The 21,103-nt window shown below is 40.3% G+C and overlaps 1 protein-coding gene across 3 annotated transcripts; it reads left to right on the top strand.

Moving 5' to 3' along the window:
* Positions 1-834: 834 nt before the first annotated feature.
* LOC148337166 (LIM domain only protein 7-like) lies at positions 835-19,693 on the top strand. 3 transcript variants are annotated; one of them, XM_088295373.1, is made up of 28 exons: positions 835-932; positions 1,106-1,179; positions 2,792-2,862; positions 3,316-3,385; positions 4,613-4,719; positions 5,033-5,063; positions 6,546-6,659; positions 6,743-6,890; positions 7,368-7,506; positions 9,108-9,288; positions 9,421-9,572; positions 9,772-9,958; positions 10,270-10,434; positions 10,576-10,800; positions 12,259-12,528; positions 13,182-13,296; positions 13,854-14,024; positions 15,395-15,420; positions 15,494-15,601; positions 15,679-15,750; positions 16,018-16,163; positions 16,783-16,827; positions 16,902-16,954; positions 17,025-17,196; positions 17,280-17,453; positions 17,532-17,640; positions 18,738-18,840; positions 19,036-19,693. In XM_088295373.1, the coding sequence occupies exons 2-28, from the start codon at positions 1,111-1,113 to the stop codon at positions 19,056-19,058; spliced, it is 3,246 nt and encodes a 1,081-aa protein (XP_088151499.1). In that variant the 5' UTR covers positions 835-932; positions 1,106-1,110; the 3' UTR covers positions 19,059-19,693. The 3 variants fall into 3 exon arrangements, with proteins under 3 accessions (XP_088151499.1, XP_088151497.1, XP_088151498.1); XM_088295371.1 differs by having other exon boundaries at positions 10,270-10,800; XM_088295372.1 differs by lacking the exon at positions 17,532-17,640 and having other exon boundaries at positions 10,270-10,800.
* Positions 19,694-21,103: the final 1,410 nt, after the last annotated feature.

Below are 21,103 nucleotides of genomic sequence, written 5' to 3'. Positions count from 1 at the left end.
TAAACATCATATACATGTCTTTCAGAAAATGGCTTCCACAAAGCCATCAAGGTGGAAGGTGGAGTTTTTTTTTCTTCTACCTTAGATGTGGCACAAGCTAGTCCTTTAACAGTTAGCAACATCCACTTCATTTATTCGCCTTCCTCACAGGTTCTGCTTCACATTATGAATACTATCAAGAAGGAAATTAAACTCAACGTTTAGGATATATTACATTCAAAGGCAGGAAATAGTGAAAATATGTTATTCTTTATCTTTTGTTTGACAGCTAACAGGTGAGCAGTGCGTGGTATTGGTGCATTCAGCAGACATGCCCACAGTGTTTGAGAGCGGAGACAACCGCTTGGTGAAATGCTTGGTCCAATGGCCTATTTACAAAACATTTATTTTTGCTTTTCAGGGTCTTTGAAACTGTTCATAAATTGCCTCAAATTTCTTGAATTGTTTAAATAGGTCAATTTTATTTAAGGTTTAAATACAATACAGACACAATTACTCTTTAAGAACTGTTTGTTTTAAAACATTGATTTATGTCATATATATGCAGTATTTCAAGTGCGTTTTTTTTTCAGCACAAATACTCAAACTGTGCAAAAATAGCGGCCTCGTTTTCAATGCTGGTCACGATGGCAGCACTTGGAGCGTTAAGTAATTTATTTCGGTGGTGCAGAGCTTGGTGTAGAAAAAAAGTTTCCAGGGGGTTGGTCGACCTGGGTTTAAAGCGCATCATGAGCAGGTGTGCAGCGTGTTGAGGACGTCAAAGAGTTATTCCCAGTAAGGCCACTAGGGGTATCTGTTCTACTTGACACTCCAAAACTTTTCTTGTGTTTTCAGGGTGGGCGGTGGCCTGACCTCCAAACGTCATTTTGAGATAACAGGAGCACTTCCTTGGCCAACTGGACGCCAATTAGCGGGGAACACAACACACACTGGTGAGCACCTCAAAACATTTGCATACGATCGCTTCCGCTTTGGTGGATCTTCCATTTCATCATTTTGACCGGCGAGGCACAAACGTGTTTCCATTGTTTGTCTCGTGTGCGTTCTTTTTTATTTTGTTGTTGTTGTTGTTTTCGAATTGTGTGATTTGCTCGTTCATAACCAGACGAAATGGAGTGGCGCCAGCAAAGCACTTTTAGCTGCGCAGATGCCTTCAATGAGGCTCAGCGTTGGATTGAGGTGAGTGAGATGTTCGATCACTAATTGCCTTTTTCAATTAGATATGTACGAAACACAAATAGTCACATGTGTGTTATGTGCGTCATTTGAAGATTCAATAAAAGTGCTTATGCTAACGGGGTCACAAAAAATGGAGGACGCATTTTCGAACGTTATGTTTGAGTTGTGTTTTTTTTTCTTTTTTTTTTTTAATAAGAACTTCTAATTGATAGTTATTTCATTACTCGTTGCCGGCAATTATGTGTTTGTATGTCACTCGATTGACACTGATGCAGATTTGGCCATGTGACAGGTATGCATTTGATGGATGTGGTTTCAGTGCAATGTGTTCTACTTTCTTTAAGGAGGCTGCTGTCCAAGCATTGCAAATTTTGCGAATCTTGGAACTACACCCCAATCAATTTGAATAAACAAACCTTGAATGTTGACAAACTCTAAATCGGGTGTCAGTTGTCCAAGTGGATCATAATGAGAATGTGCACAGCGCTGGTTGGCAGTAGGCCCATGCCAATCTTGCACCCCCCCCCCCCAATACCCCGTCAAATAAAAGGATGGAAGTGTGCGCGCGTGAGTGTGGCAGGCAGGAGGAAACCAGGTCATATTGATTTTAATTAGATGGTGAATGCTGTTCTACACAGACCCTGTGCCAAACACCATCAAGAATTTGCTAATATGTGGGAGGAAACTTTCTATTCAAACTGCAGTAATAGAATGTTATTTAAGTTCCGCCTCAACTTTAGCAGTGCCATTCCATTTAAACGGCATTTTAATAGCTTTGTTTTCTTTTCTAACAATTTTAGGATGAACATTGCATGTCACCACAGCACCCCAACCACCCCCGCCTTCAATAGAATTTAATTTTGAGGCGATTGTTAATATTCATTGGCATGTAACGTGGGATCCTGGTGGGGAAGAGGGGACATAAACTATGCGAAAGGTCTGTCCGCAGCCCACCCTTCCATCGATGAAAGTATTTTGAGCAATGACCGCCCAGATAGTGAATAATGAGCATGTTGAAGGTGGTATCTGTTTGTGCTAAGAGGGGGCATAATCTTCCACGCCACTGATACCATTTTATTCCTAATGCCACTCAGTCTTCATACATTACACCCCCCCCCTACAACCCACTCCATACATGCGTGCACACACTCACACACACGCATATATACAAAGTGTTTGTTGATTCCTGGAGGGAGAGGCGAATAGTCTTTTGAGGCCCTCTTGTTAATTGTCGACCTAAATTCCATTTTATGTTCTCATTACGAAGACCCGTTGTCTTTATTTGGCCTTGTTTCAATTCATTTAGGCTTTTATTTAACTCTTTCTACATTTTCAAGTGGTGGTGTTTATTTTGAATTGTTTTCTTTTTATTTTGTAGATTCCTTCACTTATGTCTTTAGGAAGGTGTCAATGTGATTAATTTCAACACTGTGTGTGGGGGGGAATCACTCCATTTTCTCAACATGTAGCTGCATGACCAGTATATTGTCCATATACTGTAATCAAAGACTTCACCTCAAATGGACCCCTGCCATACACCAAACTTAATATTTCGGTCAAAGTTTTCTGATATTTTGAATTGCACAAGTTCATTTTCATTGTTGTGTTTTAGGAGGTAACTGGCAAACCCTTCGGCTGCAGTGACTTTCGTGCAGCTCTTGAGAATGGAGTGCTTCTTTGCGAGTGAGTCATGCTGTTCCATCCATTACCTGTTCCATTTGTATGTAATTGTTGCAACTATTTGAAGAACCTATTAAAGTTTTCAAAGCAAGTTTCTCATTTTTGATAAACTTGCCATGCTAAAGCATGTATTATATTTTTTCGGGGGGGGGGGGGGGGGGGGGGGGAAACTTGCTCTCTTTCAAATCCAGTTCTTGCATACTTCAGTCAATCTGATACAAGTTTAAGACTTTTTGGCACACAGGTGCAGGATACTGCTCTGTTAGCACAGCCTTACCAACAGTGCAAATTGAGTAGCCTAAATCATCTTTAAATTTTTACACCCTTTTCTCGTCTTTTTAAAAAAAAATTTATCGCTCACGCCTAAAATGTTGCGGCATCACAGTAGTCATAGTATCTTGTTAAAGATTTTCTAAATCCTATGATTAAGTGCAGTTTTGCTCTTCTTCCTCACAGCTTGATCAACCAGTTAAAGCCTGGTATCATTAAGAAACTGAATCGGCATGCGACTCCCATTGCTGGCTTGGTAAGATACAGTATTTCCATTTTATTCTTGTGGTGGGTATGCTTATTTGACTTTATCTGAGTAAGATGGCACCTATAGTCACCCGGGAGCTCTGACATTTGTTGTTGTTTCCTGTATAACGCCTAAGGAAAAATTATGCTGCAATTGGCTGAATCAATTTGATATTCCGTTTCAGGGTGATGACCCAACCTCAGTTGTTTTTCCGCACTGGCAGATTTCGATTCTTATTTTGGCTCCAGGCTGTGGACACAGCTTAATTCAAATTTCTAGAACTGCTCAAAGCAAGCTGAGGGGAGAAAAAAAAAATCAATTGCCGCCCTCCAACCAGGGCCGATAAATAGACAGGCTGAAATTTGGGGATTATATGGTTGAGATGTTCGGGGTGATACGGGACATATGCTGCAAATAATTGACACATGCATATTAAACATACAACACGTTTCCACGGGCAATTTGTACCGTGCAAAGCAAAAGTGTGTGTGCATGTACACTTGTGTGCACAACAACCAGCCACAGCATACTGACCAGTTGCGCGATCTAGTTGAAGCAAATGCTGCATCACCTTTGCAAATGTAACTATACATACATTAATGGACTAACTGCTGCAAATTTAGTGCCTTAATTGGTTCATATGTCATGTGCGCTACCTTTTTTCACCATGGACTGGTTTCACGTGAAGACATTTTTTTTTTCACACTGCCGTGAAAATGAATAAAAACAAATGATTAAATATCTCCTTTACACAGAATGTAGTGGTTGTAAAAAGCCGGCTGATCTCACATTCTACACATAGCATATTGTTATAAGACTCGGTCAACGCCGTTAATGTTATTGCATGGACATTAATAGGGTGAAACACACCTATGTTCTGGAAATGATACATTTTCTGAATAAGTCTATCTTTTGAAGATTAAAATGCAGCATATTATATTTGTAAAAGCAGAGCTGCAAAAAAAAAAAGGTTGGTTACTTTATTAATGTTGTCGAGGGACTGTGAGTTCGAAGCCATAAAAATGCTCTTCCTACATCTTTTTGTAGTCTTTACAATTGTTTCAGCAACTCAGCTTTTTTTCAGAAAAGTAAAGTATTGTTTCGATATTGAAATGTGCCTTGATTCAAGGGCGCTATGTTTTTAAAGTACGACAATTTAGTTCAATTCAATGGCACAACGGCTCAGTTGTACTTCAGTTGATGTTTCTTGTCTGCTTTTGGGTTTTCGATCCACAGGATAATATAAATGTGTTTCTAAAAGCTTGTGAGAAACTGGGACTGAACGAGTCACAGCTGTTTCACCCGGGAGACCTACAGGACCTATCAACTCGAGCGATAATCAGGTGCACTCGTCAGCAGTGTTGATCATCTTATATATATCTATATAAAACATGCAGGCTCGTGATATATCTGTAGCGCGATCTCTCCTATAGCTTCATCTGGCTTAATCCGTCTGAAAACCTTAAAATATGACTTCCGCATCTGTACTGTTTAACAGTTTTTCATACCCTAAATGTTGTACACGGTTATGCAGCCTCCGTGTTCATGTTTTGTGAAGATATTGATGCATGGATGGAAAAAGTTTGTTTTTTAAATGTACATTGTTTTTATGGGGATTAATCTTTTCAGCCAGTCATTTTTTTTTCTTTGTTGTAGGCGAAATGAAAGCAGTCGAAGACTCAAAAATGTAAGTAATGTACTTTATATTTTTTCAGTTTTCTTAATTTAGTCACGCACACATTTTATCTCCATTCTATCCCAGCAGCACTACCATCTAATGTACATTGAATAAAGGAGCCATAATGTAGTTTTGTATCGAATTACTAAGTGCCCCTTTTTTTTCACAGCAGGCACACATGAGCTTTTGATTGCGAGGCATGCGAATGGATGTGCTGGCTCACATGCACTTTTATTTTACATGTTTTTTTTTTTTCAGCTCATGGAGCTGCATAGTTGCATCAGAAGCCTCATTTGAATTCACACACTGGTTGACCACATGCACACATTAATGAGGCTCTTTGTTAGTGGCCAGTCTCTTTGAAAAGGGCTCTGCCATTTTTTTCTCTTTCTATTAGGCAATTGGGGTCAATTTGTGTCCATTGAAATCCAGTTATGTGAAGGCATTCTTTCATGCACTTTTAATACACGCACTATATTAGGTTTTGTCTTCAACTCAATGTTTTGTTTCATACTAGGAATGTTTTAACCTGACTTGACACTTAAATGATACTTAAAAAAAAAAAATAATTATCTCAATACCTGGTTTTGAATCATATTTTTTTCAATCTAAAATTAATGAGCAGGAGAGTTTTTTTTTTTTTTTTTTTTTAATCCTCGCTCGTGCACATTTCCACAATTATGACTATAATGCCATAAAATATTGCGTAAAAGTATATTTAAATTATTGCTACATGCTTTCATTATCAGAGACCAAGGCGGTATCACAATTTATTTATTTTTCTTAAGGGAGGTTCAAAAAGTCCAGTTCTTTTTGTAGCATAAATACATAATATATCCAGAAACATCTAAATAAATTGCAGGGATTTACGGTACTTGTCTACCTAATAGGTGTCTAGTGTGCGTCAAGGTGTTTGCCGTATTCTTTGCTGCTGCCTCATCAACCAGATGCTGTCGAATTCTCTTAAGCGAAAGGGTCATAATATTCACTGCACAATAATCACCTTTTAATTGTCTTGCATGAAAATGAAACAACGCAGCTTTTTCCAAGGTCTTTGCCGGCATGCTTCCTTTTCAATTCGGCTGTGGAAAAACCCGAGAAGGAAAACAATGTTTCTTCCAACCTCCGGCAACATTAGAAGATGTCACATTTTGCAGCAGCTTTTTTTTTTTGTTTTATTGTTATGAGGGTAAAAAAAGAACCTGCTTTGTGAGATGTTCAGAGCCTTTCTTCATGCAGCATACTGGTGGAATCTTTTTTTATTATTTTTTTTTTTATTTTTCTTTTTAGGTCAGTCTTTCATCTGTCAAAAATGTATATTTTACAAAAGTAGCAAACTTGTTTTTTGTCACTCTTGCAATCCTAGTAACTAATAAAATGGTGAATAAAGAAATTCCTTCTACGGGGTCCCTTTTCTTCCCCGAGGGAATTTGTGTTGGTTTGATCCCACAATTTTGAATGGATTCCACACATTTGTCTCTTCTATTTTAGGTTCTTATCACAGTCTACTGGTTGGGACGTAAGGCCTACCTCGATGATTGCTACAACGGTGCTCATCTTAATTTTAAGGCCTTTGAAGGACTGTTGGGATTGGCTTTGTCCAAGGTCTGTTCCATTTCTTTAATTTCTGTTTTGTCAGCCATTTTGTGCAAGTGCCCAAAAGCACTAATGCTGTCTTCATACGTCAGGCTCTCGATGAGGGCAGTAATGTGTCTGTGAAAGATGGTGCCAACCGAGAGTGCAGTCACTCAGGAGGGCGAATCGGCTATAAGAGGGAGAATTCTGTGGACAGCTTGGACTCTGCAGACTCCCGAACCCCCCATGCCAACAGTGAAGGTATTTGCTTTGTGCTCGTTTTGTATAGGTCGTGGTCAACGGTGCATAACACACTTGCTAATTTGGACTGGGAACCCCCCCCCCCCCCCCGTTTAAAATGGAAAAACAGTGACGTAGAGGTGGACTCATTATTTTTTTGTTTTGGAGAGTCAGGATTTGTGCTTCTATTATGACGTTGCGGAAACCCCCACCCCACCCAAAGTTGTTCAAAAGTGCCGTTGGTTTATTACACTGAAGCCACGAAAAGTGAAGTGGGAAGTGATTTTGTAATGTGTTTTTCATGTAATGCGAAAACAACAAATCCAGCATCACCTCCGACTTTTGCAGAGTACCGTTTCTCAACCAAGAACCGCTCTCTGTAGAATCCAACACCACTAAAAACTAAAACTGCATATTTGTGTGTGTCCGTGCTTGCTTCCGGTAAAAGGCAACACGCGTTAATATAAACCCTCATCTTTGTTTTGTTGTGCTCCAAAGGTTGTGGAAGTGATGCGGAAGCTGAGCAAGTATTTCGGATGGAGACCATACCGCAACTGCCCAAAGGCTACATCCCACCCTCACTCCCACAGAGGAACAAAAAAGAGGACATTGGGAAAGTATTGACTTCATTTACCAGGTAATACATGATTTAGTGTGAAACATCTGTTGTCTCGTCTGGGTTTTTTTTCCTTGTTTAGTATTTGTTTTGATTTTCCTACTAGTTGCGCAGGATGCCAAATATTTCAAATTAAATCCTAATTCAGTTAGAGATGGCAGCTGGTGGCAATTTGAGCATGTGAACATTCATTCACTGTCACCAATCCGTTACAATGCATATTTGGCTGATGTAGCCATCAATGGCAGTGAATGAGTTGAAAATACGTTCCCAATGACAATTTTAACATGCTATTTTTCCCAGCAAACAACATAAATCAGGAAACTAATGGCGAGTCCTCCAAGTCACATCGACCCTGTCGGAGCAATTTGCAATCATTCATGATATGCTAGAAAATCTTTGCTTTTATGCAGTGTTTGGGAGTTGTCTAAAAATGCTAGCCAGTAGATGGTGCTAATTTGCTGACATGACATTTTGCTCTCCCCATTGTTAAATGTATTTGTGCAGCGCTTAATCCAGGCAGAATTTGTATTGCCATTTTTCTGTTCAGTGTAAGCTTTTGTACTTGACTTTTCTTTGCAAAAGGAGCAGAAGTTTGACACGATGCTTAAGTTGACTCTCTTTGATTTCTGTACAATATCCCGCACCCTCTCTGGTGTCATGTGACTCATAGGTGTTCCAATGTCTCAGTTGATAATTGGTGGCAGGTGTGTTAACTTCCATCATTCTCACATTTTTTTTTCTCTGGAAGTTCAATAATATCGCTCCTTGAGGAAAAGATCTCTGCGGGCCTAAAACATATAAAATAAAAATAATTGTTACTCTGCTTTATGACAGGCAAGTCCAGGGTTGGGCAGCCTAAATGATGGAATTTTTTTTCCCCAGGGCCCACATAGGACTGGGCGCTTTCTAACTAAATATAAAACGCCATTGACCAAAATGTCTGTTCTTTCTTTGACGCAATAGGTATATTCGAATACATCACTTACATTCGAATCCCGCTCCGAGTAGCGGTTTGGGTTTGGACTGCATGTGAGCTGGTGGTTGCCCACACTTATTTTTTTTTTTTGATGAAACCAAGGAACTCATTTGGTGTGGGTGGCAACCAGATTAGGGCTGGTTTGCCTCACAGTCAAGCATGGTGGTGGGAATGTCACTATCTGGACTATATGAGTGCTGCTGCCGTTTTTTTTACGGTGATGTATTTGCCAAGCATGTCTCAGACCTAAACCCTACTGAGAATGGATGCTGCATCCTCAAATGAATTGCGTTTAAGCACTCCTTGTCTGGCATCTGATTGCAACATAATGTTGCGTAGCTTCCATATTCTGTTTTATCTGATGAAAGCTTCTTTAAAAAGTTTCTTGTGTTTAATTTCTTTTTTTTTTATTTATTTATTTTTTCACAACTGGTTTTTCTCAGTAGGTCCTCGTTTCCTGCTTGCTGCATGAAAGTAATCTTTACGGTTTTCATTTTAAGTGTTTGTTGAATAATTTTTTTTCGGGATTCTTTGTGTGAGGATTACACACCCGTTAATGTAAATTGACATAAGTATGTCAAATATGATGCTGCCAATTGCTTATTTGCTGACTTTTAAAATATTGCATTGATTTCTCTTTCAGTATTCTGTGCAATCGAAGCAAATCATTGAGTGACATCCCGACGGTAAACCCTTCACGTAAGACTTCCGAGGGAAGTGGTTTACTGGGCGAGGGCCAAGACACTGGTACAGTTAAAAGGAATCAAGACAAGAAATGGAGGAGTCACAGTGCTTCCAGAGACAGTGAAGCTCGCTGGCAAGATGTACGTCACATGATCATGACATTTACCTTGTAATAAACAAAATTAGGTTGATTTCAAGTGAAATTAGGCTCGTGTTACGCAACGTATTCAAGTCTTTATCATATGTAACATTGAGATGTTTGCCCATGTCAGGCCTTGACAAAGTGGAAGAACCATCGGAAGAGCTCAAAGTCCAATCTCCGCAAGAAGTCCCTTGACCGAGAAAATTCCGTTAACAAGATGACCAACGGAGGTGGGAGTGACCTTGAAAAGAAGGAAAGCCACCGCAGTGCGCAGGTAGAAAGGTAAGGTAATATTCGGAAAGTGCGGGCATTTCCAGCAAAGTCTGTAGCGTGGTTGCCATACGTTTTATAACGTTTGTGAAATGCTGCTGACCTCGGTTGTCTGTATAAGACAGTGAACTCTCGTAATGTGACACGTCCTCCATCTTTTCTGCTGCCTTCATTACTCTGACTTCTCTTCCATTACATACCAATTCCCCAGAGACCAGCTGTCAGCACAAAGGCACAGCCCCGCCCCGCGCTCTCATTCGACTACCGATCCTCCATCAAAGTTCTCAAGCTTTTTTCTTCGGACACAAAGTCGAGCTCCACTGACTCGAAGCTATGCCACTGTGGTGTCCTTTAGCCCAGCCTCCTCTTATAGCCACCATGACATTTCCCCCACACAGGTAAGTTTACGTTTATTTATTTTTCTTGTTTTTTTTTCTTTACAAAAAAGTGGCTCCATCTATAGTTTTTGCACCAGCTTTTTTTAGGTTTAGGGGGCTCCAAAATATTCGAGCAATATTAAGGCTGGTCAAACCAGTTTACTTGGCCAAGGCAACTGACTTTCTCTGGTTATTGTTGACCAATGTCTGTAGATCACATTCGTCATTGTGTACTTTCAATAAGTCTGATTCCGAATTACCAAAGATTTAATTTTTTTTTTTTTTTTTTTGCTGTATTTGAATGTCTTTTTTCTGGTTGTTGATATTGTCAGGCACACTCAGCTGGAGCCACGCCTGCCTCTGATGGGAACATCATGCCAGTGGAAACCCATTTTGCGTCATTGGCATTAAATGGAGCAGCAGAAACCACACCAACACAGGACAATGCTTTTTTCTCCCAGACCCAGTTCAAAGCCCAAGACATTTCTGCTCCTGATGTGAGTCAGCCAGAGAAAGATAATGCCCAAATCGCTTCTGTATGTCCACGGGGTTCTCCAAATGAAGCCGAATCGGCAAGCACTGTGGATATCGCTGCTTCTTTTGGGAACCTTTGTGACCAGAAACCCTTGTCTGAAAAGGAGAGCCATGGAAGCCCTTCTGACATGTCAGGAGACAAAAGTAGATGTCAGTCTGATGCAGGCACCAGAAAGTATTTCACCAGAGCTGCTTCCTGGTCTTGCTCAGCCAGCCTTCCTCGTGGTTTTAGACGGTCTGAGGGTTCCGGTCACCTCTCGTCCGTCATCACAGCTAAGCCCTTTGGGATTAAGCAGTCCAGGACGTCAACACTGCCTCAACTGTACAATGTAAGTGTGGACAATATAGCGCTGTACTTTTTACACTAGAAGAATTTGTTCACACATTTTTAAGTCGATATAAAAAAAATAATAATTTGAAAAGCACTTATTGCATTTATCTTGTTTTTCATGTAAACATACATGATTGGTCACTACGGAAATTCAGTCATTTATCTTTATTGTTGCTTCATTTTACTGTTGCACTTATTATGAAAGGCACTTTAAAATTATAGTTGCGTTTTTATGACTTCTATTGGGGCAGCATTATGATTTTTTTTTTCTTCACTAAAAATGTGCATGGAACACAATTTATACAAATTGTGACATGTTTTAAACAAAACATCCATGTCGCAATGAACGGTTTCTGTAATTGCTGGGTTTAGCATTACGCTTTGCAAATCTTTGGGGCGGGGCCAATGCGACTGTGAAATCATGACGGCGGTGAATGTGGCGTCATCGAGCCACATCTCTGCCTCTGTAAATTGTGTTCTTTGTGGGTTTTTTTTTTTGCTTCAGCAAATGCGAGTGTGCATTCCTCCCAGTCTCATCTATGTACCTCTGCTCATTTCCTCAATCTCATTCTCCACAGAGAGGCTAATCCTTTTGGTATGTTGAAATGGTCATAGGTAGAAATGTCCACATGAATTTTGGTGCCAATTGATCACCGTTTTTGATGTTATAAGCAATGAAAGAATGATTTCCAATGGAGAGTTTGTAATCAGCACCTTCAATGACTCGGAGTGAGCGGAGGAGGGCGTGGCCTGGCCATATTCCTCATTAAAAGTCGGCATTTTTCAAGTCGCCACTTATTTACTAATTTCTCTACAATGAGTAGATGGAAATAGAAAATGATTAATAATTTAATTTTACTTATCAATATCTATATAAAACAAGCCATCTTTAATCGCGTCCTTTAATATTCTTGCAAGAACGAACAACGCCCACAAAAAGTGTACACTGTAGTAGTTCCAGCCGTACTTCTGCGCTTCTAACGGTGCAAGTCATGCCCCATTATCTTCACTAAAATGTAGACTACTCTTTTCGCTTACCACTTGTCGAACTCGTTCATCAAACAGGAACTATGCCCACTGAATTATTGGTCATTATTAAACCAGTCTGGATTTCAATGTGAGACTTAGTAATGCAACAATACGTGTGCGTGTGTGCGCACATTTGTGTGTCGGTGTATTGTATGTGTGGCGTTAAGTGCCCAGGTCAGTGCAAAGAGTACGTTCATGGCAGTTAACGTAATGTGAGCGTTTCCTGTGTGTGTGTGTGTGTGTGTGGGTGCCCTGCTTTGCTTGTGACACGAGTATGAGTTACCTACTGCCAGCCCCCATTAATAATATATGCAGCTGTCAGTTGATAGACTTCGATATCTTGTTTATTTGCATTCACAAGATGAACGCCAATGTATTACGTGCACCGTTTTTGACAATTTTGTTCATGTGATGCCGTTTCACTCAGGTAAACGATAACCTGAGTCTGATGAGGGCGAGCGAAGGCGAGGACACGCCTTCCTCACCTGCTAGTGCTACGCTCAAAAGACAAACCGCCACGTCGTATCTAAGAGCTAAGCCCCTCCATGATCCAGTGCAGGAGGCGGGTCATGCAGGGAAGACTGCTTTAGCGAAAGCCGAGTGGACGAGTCTTTCTGACCAGACCTTGCAGAACAATCAGCTTCAGTCTCAACATGTCGCCACCCGGCAAAGTAGCGCCAGCGTTGACACCCGCAAGGTATGTTTAATTATTGCAGCTGCGAAGTTCAACATCTTTGTCATATCATCTTATTAAATATACGTATATCGAATTAAATCATTAACACAAGTACAGAGGACAGCAGTGACAGTAGCCACTGCTCAAAGTAATTGAGCCAGACTTCAACATGAAAAGAAAGCAGCAGAGCGGATTTTGCTGTTCACTTAAACAGATTTTCTTTTCATGTACAGTGTTGCCTTGAAATAAGTTCCGTGACCATGCCTGCAACTAAAGATACATTAAATTTAATGTTCTCTTGCATTCACCTTGGGAAAGTTGCATAACAGCTCGGTGATCACTCAAATATCGAAGAATATAAAAGTGAGTGAAGATACAATACGATACAATTTTATTTTTATTTATTTAGATTTATTTCTATTTATTTTATTTATTTATTTCGTGAATGAACCTCCAAATTTTCAGTCTGAGTTATCGTATTGTAATATCCGTTTTTTGCCCGTGTATTATAATAATTGACCAACAGGATTCATAATAGCCGCTCACCTACTTTTAAATGTACTCTACTTCTGCCGCAGTCCCCTCCAAGTATCTTCTTTCCATCCGTAAAGGCATGACATTGGATCAGTGGGTATCAACTTGACGTTTGTGTCTGCGCTCTGCGTTTTTTCCAGGTTGACCTCAAAGACATGACGGTTGGTCTTGCTCCTTTACCAAACAGTCGACCGCCATTTGGTTTCCAGCCACATCGGGTAGCTGAAGGAGCAAGAATAAAATATATTCATCCAGGTAAAATGTTTTTGTTCTACTTGAAAATGTATTGGACCATATTCATCGTCAAAATACAGCAATGGTGACCTGAATGAGATTTTTCACACATGCTTTATGGAACTGAGACGCATTTTATTGCATGCGTACTTTGTTTCTCATATTTTTGGCAAGACAACGGCTCATAATGCATTTAGCATGACATATGTTCAACACAGCTTTAAGAGAGTATTTAGAAGCTCACCTTAAATATTTAAACGGTCTAGAGTTTTCCTTTGTTTTTTGGGGGGGAAGCAGCAGACTGTTTTGCAAGAATGTAGTGACTTCCTGAGAAAAACAATGCAGTCAAAAACACTTTTATTGAAAAGTTTATGGATGACACACTTTCAGGAGTAGAAGCAAGTTCCGGGAATTGGGGGGGCATTAACATTTGGAGCAGCAGCCTTGTTCTCTGCACTGCAACTTATTTCTCCATTTGGTTTGAGCAAATCATTTCTAAAGCGACTACCTTGTTTGTGTTGTGCTGTCTGCGCCCTTATCTATCTTCATTTTCTTGACGCCCGTCCTATTCACGGCAGGCGGCCCAGCGGAGCTCCGCCAGCTGCGTGCCGATGATGAGATCCTGACTGTTGATGGCGATCTGGCAGCACACTTGAGCGCCAGCCTGTGGGAGGAAAAAATGGCATCTGCCTTGCAAACTGGCACTCTCACCATGGATATGCGACGCTATGATAAAAAGCCTGAGCTAAGTAATGAAGGCCTTCTTGTGTCCTTTATAGCATGTGCCGAAATGTGGAAATTCTCTAGTCGTGGTGGCTGAGGTGAATCAGAAAATTATTCTCAGTTCTTGCAGTCAAAACCGCTTACTATGAAAGTGTATCTGCATCTTTCAAGGGGCCCATTGTTGCTAACAACTTAAGTGGAACAATTGATGCTTTTACTGTATTATGCAATATCCTTAAACTTAATTGAGCAAAATTACCTATTGTCTTGTTTATCCCTTGCTACCATGGATTCTTCTCCAAAAGGCTCAGCAGGATTCAGCTCATGGGTTTACTTATGTGGTAATGTGCTAATGCGGTGTTTGCATTGTGTGAAAAGCTTTTAAGAGTAAATCTTAAAAAGTTTTGCTGTGGCACATCAACAGGCCCAGAGCAAATTTAAGTTTAAATAATTCACACTGGAGCAATAGTTGATTTGAAATGCAGTTCCCTGCTTTAACACTAAATTGCGGCCATATTGGAAGATTAGTACATTGTGTGTGTGTGTGTGTGTGATCTTGGCATTATGATCCCCAGATTAGGAGTGGTCAATGACTGGCTTGGGCGGTCAACATTAACTGTTGACACTCTTCAAGGTTTAAGTCGCCTTTTATTGAGGCTTTGATAAACACACAACTATCCAACTTATTGAGTGTCTCTTATCTGAGTAGAACCTGATGAAGAGTGGATGCTCCTCTTTTAAGCATGGTCAGTTTTGAATGTTAGTTCATCTGGGAGAAAGAAATTACGCATTGCTTGCAAATTGCCACATCATTTGATAAAGTCTGGACAAACATTGGCTCTACCGTAGCTCTCCATGATTTTTACTTAGTTGTCGCCGAGCGTTTTGGAAATGTCTATGTTGATGTTTGGTTTTGATGAGCTGACTGCCCTCAACCCAATCAATACCTTTTGGGATGAACTGGAACAGTGATTGTGAGCAAACATCAGCGACTTCTGACCTCTTCGGTGGAAAAGATTTCCCACTCTAAAATGATTGAGGTCTTAAAATAGCCAAGTGGGGGACCAACTTCATATTTTGACACTTTGAGACAGCAACATCCAACACCTGCCAATCCTTTTTAACTCCCTTGGTTTGCTCGATCGATTGCTTTGGCCTGACTTCTCCTAGTCACACAGAAATTATGTTATGCAGCCAAATTTATAGCTGAAATTTGCAGTTGAATGTGAAGCTGTCAAATTTAAGTTTTAGCAATTCAAATTTAGAATATAAACCTCCATCGTGTTTTCAGCCCTGTCTTTCCAGAATGTGTTGCATGGCGTTTGATTAATGATCCATTCAGTAGCAGAGATTGTAAAGTGTTAGTTTTTAACCGGCACTCTGTTTTCTCACACAGGAGGTTGTGAATCTGCAATATCGGATGTAAGTTTCCACCATTTAATAAAAGGAGGTTTGTCTGTGGGTGTGGGTGATCATGTCCAGTCTGTCTGTGCAGCTCCAGGTGCCATCCCTCACCCCCTCCTCATCCAGCTGGTCATGGGACCATGAAGGCTTCCACAGGCGTCAGCAGAAGTGGCGGGAAGAACAAGAGCGCCTCCTTCAGGTAAAAGTTGTTACCAGCAGCCTGGAGAATCGGAACAAATAGTGGGTGAGATGTTCTGTGCTTGTTCCTTTGTTCAGGCGCAGTATAAGCGAGATCAGCAGAGGCTGGAGGCACAGTGGCAGAAGGCAAAACACGATGCGATTGAGGAGGTGTGTAGGAGGCTGGCTGTTGTGAAAGTTGCTTTCCTTTATTTTAATTTGATTCATTTCTGTCAATTAGCGCGTCACGCTGTGAGATGTGTATTCCTCCTGGTACCGCCAGATATTTTACATCCTGTATGTCTGATTTTTAATTCTCGTCAATGGGCTCCGGTGATCCATGCTAGAATGGTTTGGCGCATTGTTTGATGAAATTGAAGGACCCTACTTGACACCATGCGTCCGCGTTTCTACCGAAATTTCAATTTGTTGTTTCAGAATAACTTTGGAATGTGCAGTGATGTTGAGACCCCTCCAGGAGGAATTCATCTACGTGGTTTGACAAAAATAAAGGAGCAGAGCCCTGAAGAACTCGGGCTTGAACGTCAAAATGGCGCTCGGAAGGGTCTGAATGACAAAGACTGGTAAACTCTAATTCTTCTTTTTTTTTTTTTTTTTTGGTGGGGGGGGGGTTCCACATATATTCCATATTAATTGTCATCTGCATTATAATTTTTTTTTTTTTTAATAGCTCACTTGGCTGAGTTTTAAGAAAAAGATATCGATTATTTTAATAGCGTCTTTTCCCCATAAATTTATGCTTCACGTGAGATCATGTCAATATGCGAAAGTAGCGTATCAAAACAAAATGGCGGAAGCGGTGAAGTCAGTGCCAACATGCATGAAGTCGGATCGGGTCATGTTAGATAAAATGTACATAATGTAACGACATTGGCTTCAATTCTAGACATAAATAATAGTTTTATTAATGCACCGTGTTACAGCAAGAAATTTGTACAAATTGCAGCATTGCTTCTTCTGAGAATACCTTCCAAACAAAAGTAAAAACGTTACTGCGTAAAATATTTGAATCGAAAAACAAAGTGAACCAAAAATAGAATCGATTTTGGAACGTTTAATCGATACCCAGCCCTAAGCACAAAATAACTTTTGACTGGCTGGCCTCCTCATCTGCTTGCTGCTCAATCTGCTTTTACTTAATTTATTTTCCCTTGACAACTTGCTGCTAATGTGACACCTCAGGGCTGACGGCACCTCTGGCTTTGCGCGGCTCTCTGCTGCACACAGGTCAGAACAAATAGACGTCCTTATTAATCTGTCCACCAATGTATACAAATATTGAGTCTTTGCCTCTCCCTTAGGGTGAAGTCATTGTCTACTCCAGCATTAGCTGGTTCATACCAACAGCCAAAAGGTTAGCCGAGCTTCTTGTAAACTGTCTGTATTCTTGCACTCGTAGGCGCCAAATTGGTTTCTTTGTCCAGGTGATCCGAGGAGAAGAAGAGAAGTGTCTGTTTCCAAGGCTGAACAAGAGAGACAGCAAATCTTAGAGGAGATGAAAAAGAGAACTCAGCTTCTGACTGACAACAGCTGGATACGCCAGCGTAGCAGCGGCTTTTACAAGGATCCCATCTACATCGGAATGCCCCTCAAGAGGTTGAAAGCTGTCATTTTGCTCAGATGCTAACTTTTTATGGCATGCCATTTTTCAGCTGTATCAATTGCACTTCTGTTTGCAGGTACGAGTCTCTCGAGACCCTCGGAACCTCTCGTTCAAACTTTACGGCGGGTAATCCGCGACCACATTCGGCCGCTGCCGGTTATTGTGGTCTGAGCAGAAACGCCTCTGCCCGTTACAATAACGGATCGAGGTCATCCCAGAGAAGTACACAGACGGACTCTCACCCGGGCAGGTAATACAAACGGTTGAGGCCTTTTCATGTGGTCGTCACATTGTGTCAATGTATCTTGTGCATCGTGCGCTGCTCCAGGATGGTCAGTGGAAGGAGAACTTGCTGTGTGTGTGAAGGTCACCTGAGTAGTGGGGCAGCCATGGTTATTGAAGCCCTTAGTCTCTGCTTCCATTTTGCCTGCTTTCAGGTGAGAGCTTAATGAACCGTGCTGGTGCTGGTGGTGTGGTCACATGAGTGGGCGTCGCTGGCAAAATTCACTTGGATTTTTAATGGCACTGTTTTCACTCTCTCTTCTGTTAATTTTCGTCCGGAACGAATTTTCCTACTGGGTTGAAGAGCGGCTCAACAGCTTAGTTATCGTTTCACAATACTGTGTGCACTTATAATACGCTGCACTGATGCGCCGCGGTCGCCCCTCACTGTACGAGACTGTCGTTTGCAGTATGAACACCCCGTCAACTACAATAATAAACGCCGTTTATTGTTTTCATACCCAAAGGTCATGGTTTCACTGCTGGCCGAAACTCTGTCAGAACAGACCTATATTCTAAGATTTGTTTTATTACATTTTAGCTGCAAGGCCTGTAAAGGCAAAAGACAATACTTCAAGGCAAAAATAATTTAAGAAATTTTAAAGCAAAGTGGAGAACTAAAAAAGTAGTGAACTAAAATTTCTAGAAGAATTTACAGCACAAGAACATGATTTTGGAAAAACCGAAAAGTTCATTTATTAAACAGCAAATCTCAGTATGATTCGTTTCAATTAAATGTTTGTTAGTCATGTTTTTTTTGATAAATATGAATTCTGAAATGCCCTCGCTAACGTAGTTGCATGCTGTTGTTTTCATATCGACAGTTCTGATGGTTTTGATCATTTTGACGTGTGAAGAGGTGAATTGCACTACTGGTAGTAGCTGTAATGTTGTGGTCAGCTATGGAACTGAAGTCTTGTCTTTTGATCCGTGAGGAGGATGGACCCTGCATATTGTCCACATTCTCTTTTTAGATGCCAGTTGTAAAAACATCACAAGGAGTGGGCTTTCAAATTAAGCTGACCAGAGTTAATTAGACTGTACATGTAAACTTGACTCACCTTCGCAACCTTCAGCTTTTTAAGACCTGATTGACAAATATCTCTTCGCAACCATATGGGACCTATGCCTTAAGTGCTATGCTCTGCTAAATCATATCTTTTAATGTCATTATTTAAAAAAAAAAAAAAATGTATTAAAACACAAAGCCAGCTGGGCTGCTTTTTTTTCCTCACTTTTCCCTCCTCCACAGTGTGTGGGCTGCCAGCAATATCTTGGAAAAACAGACACTGGAGTACAAGTTCGGGTCCGAAACAAGAAACCGTACTGTGAGCCCTGTTACTTCCAACTTAAGTGTGAGTATTAGTTATTTTTAAAAAAAAAATGTTTATATTAATTGGACTGCAAGTCTTAACTAACCCTCCATTGAGGTTCTGTTCATGTCATTTGGATTGTTTCTATTTCACATTACATTAACTTCTGTTTAAAACCATCAGGTTGGTGAATAAATATTAGGCGTGTAAAACTAAATGTATCTGTTCACATTTTAGCAACCAGTTTCCCATCCGTGTGACGAGAGCAAAGAACTCTTGCTCGCAGAGTAAGCGACCGGGTGGCAAACTCGACACTGGAGGAATAGATTGTCGACAGACAACTTGTCGTTTGGAAATTTGGTCTTATGTAATTGTTTAAAGTTTCTGCCGCTTTTGTGGAATTAACATGACAAGTAGAATATTTTATCCATTTCAATGTATTATCCAATAAATGTTTTGTAAACGTCATTGTTTTTTTGTTTTGTTTTGTTTAACTGTGACTATTGCGTACAACAGTTGTTTGGAAGCACGTTGTATAAGAGGACATTTGTGACTTTTTCTGTCCCCCCCCCAACCCCGCCCCTGAATAATAATATCTCACCATGTGAACATTGGTATAGAGCAGTGCTTGGTCACATTAACTGCAATGTTTTCAATGCACTGTGTACTGTATATTTTTATGAGGTTTTGCGATTCATGTGTACCACCAGGGGGCGTTGAAGCAATACTAGAGCAACTCTTCATTTGGTACACGAAAGTCCTGCATTGTATTTGGTCTGCAATGAGCACAAGGATTGATGTAATTACATTAGCTGTGTCATTTCAGAGGTTTGTGCAGTCATGTGAATCTATTGTATGTGTATGTTTATATTAAACTTGGAAAGCAACACTTTAACTGAATTATGGTCTTATTTTTGCCATCTGGCTTCTTGTGCCATAACTGATCTAATTAGTTTATTTTTATGTATACAAGACGTTGACATTGTTTTTATTTTATCTTTTTGCGGAAATAAATTTTCTCATCATTGGAAAGTTGAAATAAATAGTAATGTGTGAAAATTACAATCATAAAACTAACCTTAATTGATTGTAGCAGCAGTCTCCTCAGTGGACATTACTTGAACAGTTTGACTTAAATTTCAGATTCTTCGCTTAAACTCCATTTGTTGAGCTGTAGCAATCAATTTCATATTTTGGGGCATCTTGACTCGTGTGTGTGTGTGGGTGTGTGTGTGTGTGTGTGAGAGTGGTTGCCTCCCAAACCAAAGATTGTGGATTTGTGTCTATGCAGAGTGCTTTTGAGCAAAATACTCAACCCTCAGTTGCTCTTGATGCAGTGTCTTGAGTATGTGAATGAGGCGCGTCTTGATGTGCTTTGAACATGGAAAATCATGTGGTTTCAATGCGTAATAATACACGTTTAGATTATAATTGCATTTTGTGTAATCTGACCTAATGTGTAATCTGAATTGTATAGATGTTTATGATCAAAGGAGTTTAAAACTGCGTCCCTTTTTTAGGTGGTTGTCAGAAGTGTTTATGAAAAAATACTGAATATTAGAAAACAAATTCCGTTACTATGCATAGGGTGTGCTGATTTTGATTTATGAGCAACAGTCTTTCCACATGCGAGATTTATCTGTTAAGAGCATCCTGTGAATGCTACTCAGCTCTTTTCTGAGCGCAAATCAGACGTTACAAAGTCTGGAATGGTCTTTACGGGAAATGAAGCAAGATGGAAGGCGGAAGAGTTTTTGGGGCCTGTGTTGCATAAATAGGGAAGTGCGACTCTGAGGGGGTTTCAGTCTCTTCGGAATCTATTCAAGAGGTTTTTTTTTGTGATGGCAATACTCTATGCACAACATTAAAAGCTGTGTGTATAATGAGATGTATTTGCAGCAACTTTATTAACTGAGATTGGTCGGGTTTAACAAACGCCATCAGTGACATTTGAAGATGAGTTGGAAATGAACATGGTTGTTGAATATGGGCCAAGAATGATAGATGATCATTTTTTTTATAGTTTACTGCGGCCAAGTCACTTCAGAGAATAGGGAGTCTGCTTTCCCTAAAGGGAGGAGTGGACTTTCTGTTTCTTCTTGTGTGTGTGTGTGGTGGAGACATGCTCCATATGCTCGGGATGACCTCGGCCTTGAGTCTCAGTCAACTCCTGACAAGTATGTGTTGGAAATTAGAAAAAGACACTCATTGACCTCAATTCTAAGAGGGCTTATCGATATTTTGTTTCTTTTAGCTAAATGGATATTTTTGAGGTTCAAAACATCTCTTGGTACAATGTAAAAAT

Source organism: Idiotropiscis lumnitzeri, chromosome 5 (genome assembly GCF_059441095.1).
Source record: "Idiotropiscis lumnitzeri isolate Australia: NSW breed Sydney's pygmy pipehorse chromosome 5, RoL_Ilum_1.0, whole genome shotgun sequence".
NCBI classification, from domain to species: domain Eukaryota; kingdom Metazoa; phylum Chordata; class Actinopteri; order Syngnathiformes; family Syngnathidae; genus Idiotropiscis; species Idiotropiscis lumnitzeri.
Note: the sequence above shows the minus strand (reverse complement) of the source record. Positions and strands in the feature narration are given on the sequence as shown.

Bases quoted from the DNA above. Each gene is read 5' to 3' on its own strand.
- LOC148337166 (XM_088295371.1), top strand. From the start codon at position 1,111: ATGGAGTGGCGCCAGCAAAGCACTTTTAGCTGCGCAGATGCCTTCAAT. The intron at 1,180-2,791 runs GTGAGTGAGATG...GTTGTGTTTTAG, and splicing joins AGGCTCAGCGTTGGATTGAG to GAGGTAACTGGCAAACCCTT. The intron at 9,959-10,269 runs GTAAGTTTACGT...TGATATTGTCAG, and splicing joins ATGACATTTCCCCCACACAG to GCACACTCAGCTGGAGCCAC.